The sequence below is a fragment of the Dipodomys merriami genome, unplaced genomic scaffold (genome assembly GCF_024711535.1).
Source record: "Dipodomys merriami isolate MVZ:Mamm:240054 unplaced genomic scaffold, mDipMer1.0.p SCAF_4, whole genome shotgun sequence".
NCBI lineage: Eukaryota > Metazoa > Chordata > Mammalia > Rodentia > Heteromyidae > Dipodomys > Dipodomys merriami.
The window spans coordinates 59746332-59765786 of record NW_027205603.1 but is presented as its reverse complement, the minus strand read 5'-3'; the positions used below and the strand labels follow the sequence as shown (position 1 = coordinate 59765786).

The window sequence follows — 19455 nt, the reverse complement described above, 5'->3', positions numbered from 1 at the left end:
TACTCTCTCCATCCATCTAGGAAGTATGAAAGGTCAATCCATATGCTAATGTGTTTAAACAAAATTGTCTAAACAGATTCTGTTTTTGGTTATCTGTAAGAGATTCTGTTTGCAGGCAAAAATATTTGTTTTAAGTTTCTGTTTTGTTAACACTCACCCTGCTATGGGCAAAAATATCTCTTGTCGCTAGAATTCCAGAAAACTTATATCCAATATTCATTTTTTTTTTTTGGTCCAGTTGTGGGGCCTGGACTCTGGGCCTGGGCACTGTCCCTCAGCTCTTCAGCTCAAGGCTAGCGCTCTACCACTTGAGCCACAGCGCCACTTCCAGCATTTTTCTTTTTGCTTATGTGGTGCTGAGGAATCGAACCCAGGACCTCATGCATGCAAGGCAAGCACTCTACCACTGAGCCACCTTCCCAGCCCTCCAATACTCATTTTTTTAAACCAAGTGTACTTTAAGACCTTTGTGCGTGCGTGCGTGTGTGTGTGTGTGTGTGTGTGTGTGTGTGTGTGTGTGTGTGTGTGTGAATATGTTCAAGGTAATCTGGTATCTTGATACAAAAAACTGTCAGCATGGTATGAGAAAAAGTAGTCTTTTCCATCAAACTAAAGTGCTTCTATTTTACATTTTTCTTTTTGGTACTACTATGTGGGAGATGTTGATTTGTCGTTTCTTATATTGTTTCTGAAGCTTGTTATCCTCCCTAATTTCTCATAAGGCTTCCTTCCCAGTTTGGAGTAAAAAAAATGTTCCTAATCATATCTAATCCTGGCAGTCCAAAAACTGAATTTCCCATGACACCCCTTGTAAGATAGGACAAGACTTCAGAGGTCTCTGGCTAGCCAGGGCCATTTCCCTACTCAGCTTAAGCAGTTGCAGAAGACGGATCTTTGCCAATCAACTTTCCTTAAGATTGAGAGACCAAAGTCATTTTTCTTTTTGGAAAAATGAGGCAGTATAGATTAGAAGAAAATAGGCATGGGAAAACAGTGGTAGCAAGTTGAGTGTGGAGACCTCATTTATGAGAGATGGTTATAAGCCCAAGCCTTCTATGTCTGCCCAGTAAATCTTAGTTTTATTGGAGGAAATCTAATTACCAAAAGTTGTCACCCTGTTACATTGTCCAGGGCATCAAAAAGGGGATTTAGTAGTAAAAGTGTGCAGCTGCTGCCACTGCCTGGGAAGCTGCCTGAAAGCCAGTGGGGCCCCTAAGTATTTTCCTGACTGTTCCGGACCCCATCCTGCCATCCAAGCCAGTGTACTCAGAGGAAAAACAACATTTAGCTAAGACATTGGAAAGCAGATCTTGCCAGACAGTACGATTTTCTTACTCAAAGCTCTGGGCAGGACCTTGAGTGACCAGGTACACCAAACAACCTCCAGATGCCCTGCCTGTGCTCAGGTCAACACAAAACAGAGTAAAAAGCCATCCCCAGGAATATGGGTCTCACTAGTAGTCTAGGCTGGCCTTGAACTTGAAATTCTCCTGGATTGCAGACATCTACCACCACATTTTATTTTATTTTTATTTTTATTTTTTATTTTTTTGGGTCTGGTCGTGGGGCCTGAACTCTGGGCCTGGGCATTGTCCCTCAGCTCTTTAGCTCAAGGCTAGCGCTCTACCACTTGAGCCACAGCGCCACTTCCAGCTTTTTTTTCTTTTTTCTTATGTGGTGCTGAGGAATCGAACCCAGGGCCTCATGCATGCAAGGCAAGCCCTCTACCACTGAGGTACCTTCCCAGCCCCTACCACCACATTTTAATGTGTAACAATTGTGTCTTAGGAACAGAAAGTAGTGCTACAAAGACTAGGAATCACCAAGTGTCCTAATGATATGAAAAGGATACAGGCAACTCTTCAGTGAGGACAAAGTACACTTAACCTTGAGGTCTGATGGGATTCAAGAGCCCATGAGATTTTCCTCACACATACTGTTGTTTTTCTTTTCACTAACAATTTAAATTGTAATCTTGAATGTGGTGCTGTGGCTCAAGTGGTAGAGCGCTTGCCTTGAGCTGAAGAGCCCAGGGACAGCGCCCAAGCCCAGAGTTCAAGCCCCACAACTGACAAAAAATAAAAATAAATTGTAATCTGAATGACACTAAAGGAAGCTCCATCTTTGGATAGCATAACATAAATTTTCTTTGTGTCAAATGAGTTTTACCAGTACCACTGATATATGTGTACATATTTTTGCAGGTATAATCACATACGATTTAAATTCAGAAGTCTCATTTACAAGAATTCTGAGTGATTGGTTGCACATGACAAGCAAAAGCAGCAACCTAAGGGATGGGAAGGTGGCTCAGTGGTAGAGCGCTTGCCTTGCAAAAGAAGCAACCTAAATTATATTATATCCCCGTAAAGCAATTATCAGGCCTCCCGTGGCTGTCCTGAGGGGACTTTAGTTGCAGCTTTCCAAGGCCTTGCAGTGAGCGTGGACCTGCCATAGAACTGCTTCCGCATCATTTTTCTGAGCTACAAAGGAAGGAGGTGAGCTGCCACTGCTTAGGTCAGGTCCACTCAATCTGGTAACTTACAATATTGTTCCCCTATAGCAAAACTTGACAATGTCCTAAAAAATAAAGTGAAGCCTACTCATTGAAAACTAACAATTCCTACCCTAGAAGCTTTACAGAAAAGGAGCAATTGTTATTAAAAATAGCTATTTCAAGCCAGACACCAGTGGCTCATGCCTGTAATACTAGCTACTCAGGAGGCTGAGATCTGAGGATCACAGTTCAAAGCCAGCCCAGCAGGAAAGTCCGTGAGACTCCTCTCCAATAAACCACTCAGAAGACCGGAAGTGGCACTGTGGCTCAAGTGGTAGAGCGCTCACCTTGAACTAAACTGCTGAGGGATAGCGTTCAGGCCCGGGGTTCAAGCCCTATGACCAAAAAAAAAAAAAAAAAAAAAAAAAAGCTATTTCACACTCTAGAAGGTCAAGAAGGTCAAGAAATCAGGCTCTGTTTTGCCTAAGATATGACTACAGATGGCTTTGATGATAGTAGAGGTATTTGCAAGGCACATCCTATGAGGAGAGACTTTTGCCAAAAGACAACTGTTTTGTAAGTAAAGCTGAAGGAGGGTGGGCTTTAGTGATTAAAGGAGGGGTAGATGGATCTTCCCTCTGATCTAGACCCCTGGGCCTAGCCCATCTCCAAGCAAAAAGGACTCTGAGACAAGTCCCTTTTCCCTTACTTTCAAGCAGTTTGCTTTCCCTTAGCCCCTTCTTTAAAGACCGACCAGTGTGTGTGTGTGTGTGTGTGTGTGTGTGTGTGTGTGTGTTTCTGTGTGTGTGTGTGTGTTTCTGTGTGTCTGTGTGTGTCTGTGTCTGTGTGTCTGTAGGTGCACATGTATGCATGTGCGTGCCCCACTGCTAGGGCTCAAACTCAAGGCCTCGTTGTTCTTCAATGTGCATGCTCATGGCTGGTGCTCAACCATACATCTAGCCCTGCTCTTTCTGGTTAATTGGAATTGGTGTCTTCTGGATTTTTTTTTAGCCTAGGTTGGCTTCAAATCTTAATCTGCCAGGACTCAGCCTCCTGAGAAGCTAGGATTATAGGAGTGAGCCACCAGTGTGGCCAGCAGAGTTAGAGAGGTTTTGAGTTACTGCTGGCAGAGTGGCATAGAAGCCCTGGAGACTTCAAGAGGGTAAATGGTAGGGCAGAGAGGTCCCAGTAGCATAGCAGCAAGCTAGGGCCTCAAAGGAAAGACAAAAATATAAATCTTGGGCTGGGAAGGTGGCTCAGTGGTAGAGCACTTGCCTTGCATGCCTGAGGCCCTGGGTTCGATTCCTCAGCACCACATAAGCAAAAAGAAAAAAAGCCGGAAGTGGCACTATGGCTCAAGTGGTAGAGCGCTAGCCTTGAGCTGAAGAGCTGAGGGACAGCGCACAGGCCCAGAGTTCAGGCCCCACGACCGGACCCCAAAAAAAAAAAAAAATATATATATATATAAATCTCCCATGGCCAAAGGATGAGAACAGCAAGGTCTGATGTTCATTTTCTCCCATCTGTGTTATGCTATAGATATCCTCTTCATTATAGATTCACAGCAAAACATAGTGTTGTCTAATGTTAATAGTTTAGACAATGATGCAGGGCAGGGCTCAGGTATGAAGTGATAGGAGCAAGAAAGGCATATTGGAGAAACAGGAATTCAGCACCATTCAGAGTGAGAGATCCAAATGCCAGAGTTGACATGTCAGATCCACTAGTCCCTATACACCAAATAGAGAAAATAACATTGAATGTCAGAGAAAGCTATCAAGGCATAGGCAAACCAGTGTATCTTCAGCCATCTTCAGGGTATAGATGCGAGCTTTAGCTTTAAATAAACTGGAGAAAGGGAGAGAGATAGCTGCCTAAGTATTAAACAGTCCTGGTCAAGGTGTGGCCTGGTTGCTTATTTTAGTCTTTGTTTTGGAAAGGAGAAGTTGATTCTCATTTTAATCAGGATAAACAAATCATGTTGCCTGGTCTGTAGGCTGTTTTGTGGAGGTTCTATTGTTCCTTGAGGGCAGTTTGCTCCTTGTGATTGCAGACAGAATGACTTAGAGCAAAGACACATACAAAATGGAGGCAGAGCTGGCTCATGCCTATAATCTTAGCTACTTAGGAGGCTGAGATCTGAGGACTGCGGTTTGAAGCCAGCCCAGGCAGAAAAGTACCCATGAGACTCTTATCTCCAATAAACCTCTCAAAATCTAGAAGTAGCGCTGTTGCTCAAAGTGGTAGTGTGCTAGCTTTAAGCAAAAGAGCTCAGGGACAGAGCCTAGGACCCAAGTTCAAGCCCTACAACTGACAAATAATAATAATAATAATAATGGAGGCAGGCATGCCAAGCTTTTTTCAAACTACTCTTCACTAATTCATGGTCTAAGTAGGTAGGCAGTGCTTTTGAGTGAAAGCAATTTTTAAGCACATCTTACAAGGTTATTTGAAGAATATAACCCAATATAACATGCTTTCTCACAAATTGCTTTCCCAGTGTAACATGTATCACATATGTGGGCACATGAACACACACATGCGCAGCATCCACAAATGCAAAGCCTATCAGGCACCCTCAGAACTACCAGGAGGAAGGAGATCTGGAAGTCCATTCTCTTCTGAATGGTACAGACAGGACGTTGAAAGGCTTGTAAATGCCTTTCATGAAATGTAGGATTCTTTTTTTTTATTATTATTGTTTTTTTATTGTGAAAATACCGTACAGAGGGGTTTCAATTACATGAGCAAGGTAATGAGTACATTTCTTAACAAGCATTGTTGCCTCCTCCTTTGTTTCCCCTTACCCCCCCTTGCCAAAGTTGTAAGGTTTGTTTTTCCACATAATATCTTGTACCATTCATTGTTGCAATGTGTCCACCTGTATCCCTATATAAACAATTTGTTTTTTCCCTTCCCCTCCACAAATTATACCAACATCAAATACAGTGAAAACAGGGTTTATACCATCAGGGAGGGACATACAAAGCAACAAAAATATCACCTTATAAATGCATTAGAAACAATAGCAAGAAAGAAAAACCACTTGAGTCTTTATCTTGGGGTTCATTTCGCCTAACAACAACTTATCTGACCTTTTTTCTGCTTGTCTCAGACATGTACTAATTATTACAAATAAGGGAAACCATGGGATCTATGTTTTTTTGGGCCTGGCTTACTTCACTTAATATAATTTTTCCAAGCCTTTCCATTTCCTAACAAATGGAGCAATGCCATTCTTTCTGATGGAGGCATAGAATTCCATTGTGTATATATACCACATTTTCTTGATCCATTCATCTACTGAGGGGCATCTGGGTTGGTTCCATATCTTAGCTATGGTAAATAATGCTACAATAAACATAGTTGTGATGGTAGCTTTAGTATGGTCATGTTTGTGATCATTTGGGTAAATGCCCAAAGTGGGATTGCTGGGTCATAGGGAAGCTCTATGTGGAATCTTTTGAAGAAACTCCATACTACTTTCCAACGTGGTTGAACAAGTTTACACTTCCACCAACAGTACAATAGGGTTCCCTTCTGTCCATATCCCTTCTAGCATCTGTTGTTGTTAGAGTTCTTGATTATAGCAATTCTAAGAAATGTAGGATTCTTGAACTGAGTATTGGCACACATCTGTAATCCCACTAATGAGGAGACTAAAGAAGGAGGATTTTGAGTCTAAAGCCAGCCTGGACAATGCAGAAGTTCCAGCACACCAGCCTGGGCTATATAGTGAGACCCTGTATCAAAACACCCAAAGAAGAAACAAACCAAGGAAGGCAGGCAAGATGGAAGGAAGGAGAGGAGGAGGGAAGGGTTGAGAAGGGGAGGGAGGAAGGGAAGAAGTCTTCTCACACAGAAAGGACACACTAGGTCTTTGTGTGAGTCCTTTCTAGGATGCTTTCACTTAAAAAGGCCAAAGAAATGTCTAGTTCACCTACATGGGCTGTCTCTATTATCACGGAAGGAAAGAAGGAAGATAGGAGGAATATTGGACATAGTGGCATATGTTTTGTAATGTAAGCTACTCAGGAGGCAGAAGTAAGAGGATGGCACTTTATAGCCACACATACGAGAGTACTGGGCAAGGCTCTGAAAAAAGAAGCACAGAAGAAAAAAAAAGGTTTTCTATTAGCAAATTAAAACTCAGTTGGCTAAATTGTTTCTTGAGAGTGGAAATTTCCCACTATAATAGAAGCTACTTTTTTCAACTGTTGAAAATGTTTTTCAACAAACTTCTCGTTTAAATTTCCAAACTTCCTCTTTAAGTTAAATTTACACCTTATAATCGGGGCCATTCCTTTGTCCCCAAGGACTCTCTGAGTAGTTTCTAAGATGGATGCTTTCATTTACAAGTCCAAAGAGATGCCTCCTTCACCCTCATGGGCTGTCTCTCCTATCATGGAGATCGTTTCCATTTAAATGATCTAGTATTAGAGGCCTCTTATGCTCTCCTATTTAGCATGTGTAACGAGCCCACTAACTTACATGGTTATGACAGGGGCATTTATAGTCGTTTGTTTTGTGGTTGTCAAAATATTAGGTCAGCCACAATGCTATGCTCATCTGTTGCTCACTTAACCTAGTCCAGGCATGTGGCTGACGACTTTATTCCTGTTATCTCCTTCCATTCCCCCATCTTGTAGCAGGTGTTATGGGGTTCCATGAATAAGGAAAAGGTTCATAGAGATAGAAGGGTTGCTGAGAACCACACAACAGAGCAGAGATGTGGGAAATTCAGAGCTAAGTCTTTCAGAATTCAAAGCTTTTGGTCCAAGCTGCAATTCATTCTTCCCTTTTTATAGCTTTATGATAATCAAGGGGAACTGAGAAATCAAGAGGAATAGGTTTGAAGTTCTACTTTGATTCATGTCAAGTACTAAAAGAAGTCGCATGCATTTCTGAAATCATATCCCTTTACTTTTTTGAGGAAAGGTCAGAATTGAGGTGGCCAAGTAAATCACAGAAATAGTTAACATGTCCATTTAGGGCCAAAGTATAGCTCTGTGATAAAACATTATGTGTAACATACACAGGACCCTGGGTTCCATCCCCAGCACTCATTTTTTAAGGCATGCATGAGAAGGCAGTGCATGTTTATTAAGTGCTAGGAAACAAAGTGCCATGTCAACATTGGCTACAATTTTTTCTGATCAGAGTTGGCTTGAATTCTAAAGCACAGTAAGTGACCTAAGAGGAAACACAGCTCTATGACTCATTTTTAAGCTATTTTTTTTTAATGCCCTGGTCTGCCTCCAGCTGTTCTGTTCCTTAGTTCTTCACAAAACTGGCTGCACTAGGCAGGGGTCAATGTGGAGCCGTGCAGGAACCAACAGCTGACCCCAGCAAGGAGCAGGTTCAGACGATTGCCTTTGGCTTTGTGTTCTGAGCTAGGTTTTTCCTCCTTCTAGATAAGGATCCATCGATTTGTGTGTAATGATGGCTTTGAGAGAGACTCAAGAAAATGAGAACTGTTCAGTGTGTCCAGCCATATTCAGCTAGCTATGTAATCCAAGGTAAAGCCAAATTTTGCTGATTTCTTGACTTTAGCCTACTAAAGTCTGTTTCTGGCCCTGTAAGATAATTTCATGGCCAGGCAGTGGTAGCTCATGCCTACAATCCTAGCTACTCAGGAAGCTGAGATCTGAGGATCGTGTTTCAAAGCCAGTCCAGGCAGGAAGGTCTGTGAGACTCTTATCTCCAATTAACCACTAAAAAACTAGAAGTGGTGCTATGGCTCAAGTGGTAGAGTGCTCACCTTTAGCTCAAGAGCTGAGGGACAGCATCCAGGCCCAGAGTTCAAGCCCCACAACAAACAAAAACAAACAAAAAGATAATTTTGTATACGGCATTATGCCTCCAAATTGTGGTGCTGTTACCGAAGTGCTTAGTGTTCTTGTATTTACTTGTTGTTCATTCTTTTCCATTCAATCATTAAGCTCTATGAAAGTAGAGGCCATATATTATCCATGTATACATCCTCAGCACCTAGCACAGCACCTGGTACTTGCAAACCTCTGAATATATATTTATAAATTATGCTTGAGAGGAACACACAGTTATGACAGCATAAGACCTTACCTAGGGGCTCCTCATTATGCAGATAGTAACCCTAACTAAAATACCTGCCGGTCATTCCTTCCTTCCAGATGTGTCTCAGACCCCTGGGATAAGACAGTGGCCAAAACATACCTGGCCTTTCCATCAATGAAGAGTGCAGAACCGCCCCAGGTACTCATGACTTAGGAGCTTCTTTTTCTGTTACATAGTTGTGCTCAGGTGTCTAATATGAAGAGTAGTGGTGGAAATCTTTAGTGAAAAATCTTGTTTATATTTGCTATGTCATTTGTAAAAACAAAAGATTTATGGTTGGAAAGTGTGTATAAGTAAGTTGTTTATATATGTTCAAATAGTTATGATGAGGGTGCATTAACAAGCAGAAATTCAAAATAATTTGTGATGTTATAGGTAAATTCCACTGTCCCCCAAAGGAAAAGAAACAGATCCAAATTGTAAGAGACCAGGACCCAGTAGCAGGTCCACAGCTCTCTTAGATCAAGTGACTCTTTTTCTTTTGTTTCTGGTATGAGAATGAATACAAGAAATTTAAAAAAAAATTAAGTTTTGGGGCACCAGTGGCTCTTGCCTGTAATCCTAGCTATTGAGGAAGCTAAGATCAAGGTTGGAAGCCAGCATGGGCAGAAAATTCCATGAGATTTATCTTGAAAATAACTAGCTAAAGCCACGGTGAGTGTGGCTTAACTGTTCGAGCACCAAACAAGTTCAAGGCTCTGAGTTCAAGAAGTACAAATACTATGTAAAGTATCATGCATACTTGTACATTTGAGAAAGCATTTATAATTTTGCTTAATATGGAGGCTTTAGTCTTAAACTTTAAAGGAAGTGCGCTTCATGGTTGCTGAAACTTTATTGACTTTTTGTTGTTGTTGTTGGTCATGGAGCCTGAACCCTGGGCCTGGATGCTGTCCCTCAGATCTTCAGCTCAAAGCTAGTGTTCTACCACTTGAGCCACAGTGCCACTTCCAGCTTTTTCTACTTATGTGGTGCTGAGGAATTGAACCCAGGGCCTCATGCATGCAAGGCAAGCACTCTACCACTGAGCCACCTTCCCAGCCCCTAAATTGACTTTTGATAAAGTTTAAAGTTGGAACATTAAAATATGTAACATATAATAACATGATATGTATGTTACATTATGACAATGTGAATCATGGTATATAAGAAAATGTCATATAGGAAATATCATAAGGACATTACATACTATGGACAATAGCTTAATTTTAAAAGATTTTCTTTTTTTTCTTTTTGCTTATGTGGTGCTGAGGAATCGAACCCAGGGCCTCATGCATGCAAGGCAAGCGCTCTACCACTGAACCACCTTCCCAGCCTTAAAAGATTTTCATGTAAATATACAGTTTATTAAAATAAGAAATGGAGAACTCCATAATCGTTAGATAATTTGCTCCGTTTTTCTGAGGTACCATGACTTTTTCCTAGGAGATAAATGACAGTATATTTCTAATTTTTGCATTCAATTTCCAAACTAGATTAGAAAGACAGCACCAAGTTATCTGAGCGGCCCAGCACTCTGGGCTGTAAAGGGAGAGACAGCGGAGAGGTGTCAAGGGAGGGAAGAGAGAGAGGTAGGGAGAGTAGTTTCTCGGGGATCTGCAGCAGTGGGAGCTTTGCCAGAGCTGAATTTACATAGGAATGTTGAGCCCAGTCCTCAAAAGCTTAGTGTGCATTCTACTGCCATCTGCTGTCATTGCTGGGTTAACACACAAGATGGGCTTCATATCTCTTTAAGATTTGCCAACAGTCCAGCGGAAACTTACAGATAAACTCTACTCATCCTTGTAATAAAAGTTCATCTGTGCACACTTCCAACAATACATAGTTTAACTATTTTAGCTGTTTGGGTGGTTTCCTAGTGGTATAATTTGCATTTTCATGATGATTGATAAAATTACTTTTTCATATAATCAAGTCATTTGGAAACTCTCTTTACTCATTTTCCTATTGAGTTGTTTGTCTTTTCTACGACTAAGCTACACCCTCAGCCTCCTGTTGTAAGCATACTTTATTGTTTTTTTTGTTTTTTTTGTCGGTTGTGGGCCTGAACTCTGGGCCTGGGCACTGTCCCTCAGCTTTTCTGCTCAAGGTTAGCCCTCTACCACTTGAACCACAGTGCCACTTATGGCTTTTTCAGGGCCTCATGCATGCAAGGCAAGCACTCTACCATTGAGCCACCTTCCCAGCCCCAGCATACTTTAATATACACTTTTTCACAACTCCTTGAGTAGCAAATGAAGGGTATTATTTCCCTTATAGACATGCAGAATGAAACTCTATGTCAAATAGCTTGATCCATAATCCAAAAGCACCTAAGAGGGACAAAAACTTTTCTTTAAAACCAAATGACTCAGGTTTCTATGACTAAACCTGAACAGTCCCTAGTAAGTTATACTGCTCACTGACCTATGACTTAAATTTATTCTCCCTCAGGTAATACTGCCCAGTATTTACAGACAACAAGCAGGACACATGCTCCATGCTTACAAGCTCTGGGAAGATGAAGTGGGAATGCTTTCCTTGCATGAAGGCCAGCAAATACCACAGAAGCAAGCACATCAAGCACATCAATCTCTCCTAACAGGCTTGTCTGCAGAATATTTTGAAGGTGGATACAGAGTGCACAGCAGCTTAAATGACCCTCTGTAGAGTTTGTGTCATTATGAAATGAAATGATGAAGACAGCTAGCAAATATTTCTAGGCAATCATTAAAATTAGAGATGGGAGCTACTTAAGTTGGCAAAAGGTAATAGACTTGGTGGAAAATTATGGATCTAGAATTTAAATTGTACAATGTGAGAAAAGGAGTGGACAGTGTGTGAAAATCTGAACACACTATTTAACTTTGTATTTAACCAAAATACAAAGTAATACTGTTCAAAACTAATTTAGAATGATTTTGAATATCTTCTCTGCTTCCATTTATCAGCAAATGGGCCACCTGATTATATATTTTAAATTTTGCCATTTAAAAACATTTCCACTCATAGGAAATTATCATGAATAAATAAGGCCTAAATTTCATTCATATGCTCCTGAATGGATGCTTGAAAAATCTATGCTGATATAGATATACTTATTTGTCTCTGCAGAGACAAATATTTGTCTCTGCAGAGACAATTAGGTATGTCTGTAATGCTTCAGAAACTGGAGTTTCAAAGACTTTATTGACTCTTCCTCTCTTTGTCTCCTCATTGATCCTGAAGATCCAGGGAGCAGTGACAGACTCAGCTCTGGTAATGGCGTCCTGCCCTATTCCTGAATGCTAGCTCATTCATCAAACAAGAAACCAAACTCCAAATGCTTTATTATGCATTTTCAATTCATAAATATAAGCAGTATTTACATTGCATTGTACTTAAGTATTGATACAGCATCAATGTAGAAAGCAGTAAGAAATGTTTTGGGAGTTCATGACTATCATGTTGAAGGCTTTCAAGTATACAGGAGACTATGAAAAGAATTAAGGGTGTATGTTGAAGAAAAAAATGTGAAAAATTATTAGCTATATGATAACCATATTTTGACCCAAATTTCTTTCATATTAAAAAAATGAAGCCTAATGCTTTGAGTAAGTTTCCTTGTCAATCTGACATGATACTTTAGTTATTTATAATCCTTAAACATAATTGAACAGCATAACTTTGAGAGAGTATTCTTAAAATACTAAGAAATTAAAAGTGTAAAAAAACCTACATGAGGAAAAAACACTACACATTCTAGTAGAATAAATGTGTGTATTAGATATGCAGACACACTTCTTGGAAAGAATATTGTAACCTTCCAGCTCAGGTGTGCAGCGGAATGAATAGCACTGTTCGTGAGATATCTGACAGAGAATCTCAGCATTGCCCAATAGACCAATAGGGGGGGCAGGAAGAATGAGGTAAACTGAGTCAGCAATAACACATTTCAAAAGTTAAATGCAAATTGACAATATATCTGTCAATATTTATTTACCCATAAATAGAAAATATTGAACTGAAAGCTAGTCTTAAATGTAGAATCTAATTATTTTGCCAGTTGTGAGGAAATGTAGGCAAACACAGCTTTGAAATTATCTACAGAGACAAATGATGGGGATGAGTTTGGTTATTACTAAATGTGTTTTGCTGAAAGCGATGTTTATATTTTTGCCCCACTGTCAGTGGTAGTTTGTTATTTAGTGAAGTATATACCAAACAATGTGAAACAATATTTTATACCATGACACATCATATTTTTCCCCTTCCCTCACATCATATTTTTACAAGATATAAAAATACATCTTTTGGTTAAAAAAACAGAATAATTTGTATTAAATTTTTTTAAAATATGGCAAACTAGTAAGACTTTTTTCTTGTCACATTATACTGAGTCTTTAAACTACCTAGTAAATAAATTAAATCAGAAATCTTTGATCCACCAATGTTTTGGTTGCCAAATTCTTTTGTCCTACTGTGTTACGAATAAATCTGAACACCTGGAAAATTAAAACAAGTATAATGAAATATTTATAAAGAAAATTAAATATGTACATCACTAAAATATCTAAATTAAATCCAACTGTTTCTTTTCATGTATCAGACATCTAGAATCTTATAGTGACACATAAAATTATTTCAAGACTCTCATTAGAGACATCATGTTACATAATATCAAAATCAATGTAAAATTCATTTAAAAATATTTTTATGAGTTAATAATGCAACTCTCTGTCTTCACCAAAATATTTGGAAAGGCAATTTTCTTCTAATTCTGTAAGCTATAAAAGCGTTAAAAGAACCTACCTCATAGGGACAGAATATGTTCATAATTCTAAATCTCTAACAAGGCTGATAAATTGCATGCTACTGACTTATATACTTCTTTGACACAGTGGAGAATATTTGGGTACATTCACAATTCAAACACTGAGTTGTCTCCCTTGAACTAGTTCAGAGATTTCATCCCTAGTTACTTATGATCCACACAGGAGGGATACCTGAGATACAAGCTGAAGGGACTTTGGAGTGCTGATCTCTGAGCTACATCTCCAGTGAGAACAGAACCGTCATTAGTGTTCATTGCTGGTATCTAGGAAACTGGTAGTTAGATTATCTTCCTACCAGATTTTGTTCACTCACCAAGCAATTTATGCCCCCCACTCTAGCATTTCACTGACCTAAAGGTCAGAGTGCAGAATGTGGCCAACTGACCTGTCATTCCTTCTTATGCTAGGGTTAGTTATATCCTAAGCAAATTCCTACTGTAAGTCAGTGATGCTACTCTCTGCTAGGAAATAAATACCTATTTCTCCAAGATATTCCTTTTTAAATAAGCCCAGAAAAAAAAATAAACTTACCTCTTGTTGTAGGTATGTAAGAAAGGCTGCTAAAATAAAATTTTGGCAAGCCAAATCCACAACACAGAAGAATAACAGATCAAAAGTAAGAAGGGTGGCTTCATTTCCATAATATAGCATACTGCTGAAAGAATAACTTTCATCTGTTAAAAAATCATGACGTATATTAGAAATTAAAATTGCTAGTAGTGTTAAGTATATAATCAGTATTTTCCAAAGGCCAGTTAATGAATATCCTTATATTCTTTTTCTCTTTCTCCCCTCACTTTCTTTCCCCTCCTCTTCTTTCCTTTCTCTTTGCCACGCCGACCCCAGTAGAGTCTGCTTAGCATGGGAAACCATCTATCAGACCATGATAGGGGCCTCGAGACCTATCTCTGAGTTTTGGGACTTCACCGAAGTCTACCTCAGAGAATGGGGCTTTACAGAAACCTATCTCCAAGTTTTGGGACTTCACCGAAGTCTACCTCGGAGAATAGGGCTTCTAAGAGGCCTACTCCTGGGAAAAGGCTGGCAAAACCCCTGGAAAAGATGTTTTTACTGTTTCTACTGCTCATTGTACTTACTCATTGTCAACGTTCCCTTATTCAAAGCTCTTTAAGAGTGTTGACGACTCCAATATCTGATGAGTGTCTTAAAAATATGACTAACTCACCAGAGTTAAGTGCTACCCTGAAACCCCTCTTATGGAGGCTAGTAGACAAGCCATAAGCAAATATAAAAGTATTGGGGGTTTCACAAAGTCACTCCAGCAGAAGGAATTGTAAGAAATTTACAAGAAGCTGTAGGCGCGGCTAGAACAGAAAGAATGTATGGCAATTGCTGAGATAACTACTTAGGAGAAAGAACTTCCTCATTTACTAAGAGACTTGCTAAATCTAAGCCTCCGTGGTGCTTACTATTAAAGAAGGAACAGGAAAGATCTTAATGGGACAGTTAAGGCCTCTAAAGAATAAAGTAGTGGTTAATTGGTGACAATCATCGAAACCAATTGTATTTCTTAAAAATAGAGGTAAAGCCGGAAACAAGTGCCTATCAGGCGACCAGCTGGTGACCGCCCAAGAATGAAGCCCTGCAGCAAGATTATGTAACCTTTTGCCCTTTCCTTTGGAGACTTTTTGCTATAAAAGTTTGTTATCCACTGCATTAAATCGCACTCAGCACTCAGCATCCACTCCTAATGTGTGTGAGTTGTCTGTTTGCCATCTCCCCGTCCTATTCCAGGTTCCTCCCCTAGGTATCCTCCGTCATCCCGACAGAACCCGGTCCGCGGCACCTCTTTTTGTTTTTTCTTTTTTTGGTGTGTATGTGGGGGCTGGGGGAGGTACTAGGGTCTAAACTCAGGGCCTTGTACATGCTAGAAAGACAATATACCACTTAAGCCATGCCCTAATCCTTTTTGCTTTAGCTATCTTTCAATAAGGTCTTGCTTTTTGGCCAGAATGACCTGGACCATGATCATCACTTTTCATATTATAATTTTTTTGGCGGGGGTTGGGAGGTGGGGGGTGGAGACAGTACCAGTACTTGGACTTAAACTCAGGGTTTTGAAATCTTGTTTAGTTTTCTGGTTCATGACTGGTGCTCTACCCACTTGAGGCTGCCTCTAGTCTGGCATTTCGCTGATTATTTTGGAGATGGAGTCTCAGTCTTTTCTGTCCTCAATGGCTTCTAACTACCATACTAAAGTCTTAGCTTCCTGGGTAGCTAGGTTTATAGGCATAAGTGTGTGTGTTTGTGTGTGTGTGTGTGTGTGTGTGTGTGTGTGTGTGTGTGTGTGTGTGTAGCTAGGTTTATAGGCATAAGCCTGTGTGTGTGTGTGTGTGTGTGTGTGTGTGTGTGTGTGTGTGTGTGTGTGTCTGGGTAGCTAGGTTTATAGGCATAAGCCTGTGTGTGTGTGTGTGTGTGTGTGTGTGTGTCTGGGTAGCTAGGTTTATAGGCATAAGCCTGTGTGTGTGTGGGTGTGTGTGTGTGTGTGTGTGTGTGTCTAGGTAGCTAGGTTTATAGGCATAAGCCTGTGTGTGTGTGTGTGTACCTATAATTGAAACATACATTTATATATTAAGAATGATGGAATTAGAAATGAGAGAAGTCATTTTTCTATACTTCCATGGATCAATGTAGACATCTAGCAGAGCAAAAATTTAATTCTTGTTTACAGGATAAAGAGAAACTCCCTAACATGTCAGAAAAAATGTTTGGGATATGGTATTTGTCCTTTTTACCATTGGAGCACTCTTCTTATACTGTGTCCCACTTCAGATTAAGCTATATAAAATCTGTAAAGTGATTTTTAACAAGTTTCCATTATGCAAAATCAATGATTTTAGAAAAAAGTTTAATAATATACTTAATATTTTCCTTAACCCTCTTCTTTGATAAAATAGCTAGTTAGCTGGGTGGTGGTGGCTCACTCCTGTAATCCTAGCTACTCAGGAGGCTGAGATCTGAGGATCATGATTCAAAGCCATCCTAGGCAGGAAAGTCCATGAGACTCTGATCTCCAATTAACCACCAGAAAACCAAAAGTGGTGCTGTGACTCAAGTGGTAGAGCTCTCGTTTTGAGCTGAAGAGCTGAGGGACAGCACTCAGGCCCAGAGTTCAAGCCCTACCACCAACAAAAATAACTAAATAAATAATAGTTGTTTATTTTTTTTCTCTAAGACAAAGTTCAAAACTTATCCATGTTGCCTATGGTGGCTTTTCTCTGACTAGCTTGATCTGTATTCTCCTTTCTGTCCTTGGCATAATCTGTACCTGTAGCCAGCTATGTCAGCACACATGGTGTACAACACAAGACCAAACAATGGAGAAGGGACTATTGGCCAGTGTCTCTCAGGACTGGCTCATCTGCCATGCAAGACACATGGACAAAATATATGTAAGTCACACATGGACACAATATATGTAAGTCAGGACACTGTAGATCAGTATCATTCTTACCAACCTATATACCAGGTTGCTAGTCACATTACAACTGGCATATATGCTACCTTTCTGGTGTTTATAAAACCAAGTTTAATCAATATTCCTGTCAGAAATACCAGTGATTTTGAAGAACATGGGAGAGTAAAAAATTAAATGGAAGAGCACCAAGCCCAGATTTCAAGCAAAAAGAAAAAAAAAAGAAAAACATGTTTTAAAGATTAATCTAAATTGTGTGTGTGTGTGTGTGTGTGTGTGTGTGCGCGCTGGTCTTGGGACTTGAAGTCAGGGACTGGGCACTATCCCTGAGCTTTTCTGCTCAAAGGCTAGTGCTGTACCACTTGAGCCACAGCTTTACTTCAGACTTTTTTGGTGGTCAATTGGGATAGTGGACTTTCTTGCCCTGAACTTCCTTGGTTTTGAACTGTGATCCTCAGATCTCAGCCTCCTGAACAGCTCATATTATAGGTATGAGCCCTGGTGCCTGGCATCAAATGTTATTTTTTTTTCCTTAAGTGTTTCCTATTTCTTACTGAATATACATTGTAGTAAAATCTGAATTTCATGTTACTTTACTCTTTTTGAGGCCTACTGATCATGAAATTCAGCTTTCTTGCTGAATCTTTTGTATTTTTTTCTACTACCTGACATAATAAAATGGAACACAGAAAACGACTACTAGTTTCATGAAGTTATTATGTGTCCTTTGTTTTCAGATGAAATTTTAGAAATCACAGGAAAAATAATTATAGTACTTTTCCTCTCAAACTTTGAAAATAGTATATGAGCACTTGAAGGATACCATTGTAAAAGATGCTTTTTTCCATTGGTTCCATGAACTCCATTCCAAGAATTCTTTCAAGAAGCAACTTATCTTTTATAAAGTAATCCATTTCCTTATGAACCTAAAATGAGAAGTATCATGTGAGAAAATAGTGAAGTAAGGGTTTTCCAACTAATAAAAAATCAGAAGTAGGAAATATGAAAGTACACATGAATTTACTATACTAGGATTTATAACAAAATCTGTTTTAGGAGTATCTTTTTGAGATCTACTGGTCATGAAATTCTGCTTTCTTGTTGTATCTTTTATATTTTTTCCTGCTACCTGACATATTACTATTGCTTTAGAATTAGCTTCAAACTTAATTGCCAGCAATAGTATTTAAGATCTGATATGCTTAAAATCACTTACAACATGCCTTTCAGGTATACAAAAATAATACAATAATAAGTAATAAAGTTATTAACAAGTAATAATACAGGGAAGACAATAATGAGTAATAAAGTCATCTATGTAACTCAGGTTATACCATATATCAGAATAATTTATCCAGTTTAAAAAAATCTGCTTGGCACACTTCAATGATATCTATGTTTATTAGCATGGTAATGTGCTAACAAATCTTAATACAGACCTATTTTAAGAGAATCACCATTTACTAATAGACACATAAAATAATAGACTTAATATTTCCCTTAACCTTCTCCTTTGATCAAACAGCTGTTTATCTTTTTCTTTAAACCCAGTTCAAAACTTATCTATGTCATCTTTTATGATGGCTTTTGTCTGTCTAGCTTGATCTGTATTCTCCCTTCTGTCCCTGGCAAATCTGTTCTTGTAGGCATCTATATCAGCATACATGGTATACTAAACAAAACCAAACAATGAAGAAGGGATTGTTGGCCTGTTGTCTTTTATATAATCTAACTTTATTCCTAAATCAAACTGTTGATGATTATATTGTATGTGTGCCTGCACTCATGTGTTTGTGGTGTGTGTGTTTGTGTATGTGTTAGTCCTGGAGCTTGAACTCAGGGCACAGATACTATTCCTGAGCTTTTTTGCTCAAGGCTAGTGCTCTACCACTTCAGTCACAACTCCAGTTCCAGCTTTTTGCTGGTTAATTGGGAGTCTCATTGACTTTCCTGCCAGGAATAGCTTCAAATTGTGATCCTTAGATCTCCTCTGCTTCCTGAGTAGACAGGACTATAGGCATGAGCCATTAGCACCCAGCAAGACCATATATATTAAAGATATAATTCCCACTTAACTTTTAAAAAAAGTGCATTCGATCCTAGCTTAAATACAAATGTTGACATACATACATGATCGATGAAAGAGCCCAGAAATTTATTCATCATATGATATGCTTTTATACTTTGCTCAAAAGTATTTGCTGATGAACTCAATAATCTTGCAGGGCCATTTTTCTAATATAAAAAGAGAAACAAAAAATCATAACATGTCTTACATTCTTGGTATTTAATGACATTAAATACTGACAAAATATGTCTGAAATGTACTTTATACAAACCCTTGTTAATATCTCATGAATTCTGTCATAGTGTTGTCTCATCTGGCTAGAAACTGCAATCTGGAAAGTCTGACCATCTGTGTTGGGTACCAAACCTCTCTGGCTACACAAATTTTCCTGAAAAGATAAAGGATTTAAATTTTAAAAAATTAAAAAACTGCCTATCTCAAAAAGAAAATAAAACATTTTTCTCTTAGTTGTTACACATTATAAGACTCAGAAGCCTAGTAAAATTTGGTGACAATATTTGAGACAATATTATCCAAGGATCCTATTTTCTTCCAGATTTTTACC

General features: G+C 39.1%; 1 protein-coding gene across 2 annotated transcripts in view; it reads right to left on the bottom strand.

Annotated features, from left to right (window-relative positions):
* Tmem67 (transmembrane protein 67) overlaps positions 1-19455 on the bottom strand; it is a 70324-nt gene that overhangs the window by 9103 nt on the left and 41766 nt on the right. The window contains exons 24-28 of one of the 2 annotated variants that reach the window (XM_069991060.1): positions 19162-19278; positions 18953-19057; positions 17646-17748; positions 13918-14060; positions 11885-13056 (exon numbers count right to left, since the gene is read on the bottom strand). In XM_069991060.1, the coding sequence (XP_069847161.1) occupies positions 12976-13056; positions 13918-14060; positions 17646-17748; positions 18953-19057; positions 19162-19278 (549 nt within the window). In that variant the 3' untranslated portion in view covers positions 11885-12975. Of the gene's footprint in view, positions 1-11884; positions 13057-13917; positions 14061-17645; positions 17749-18952; positions 19058-19161; positions 19279-19455 lie in introns of those variants that run through there. The other variant, XM_069991061.1, reaches the window with a different exon arrangement.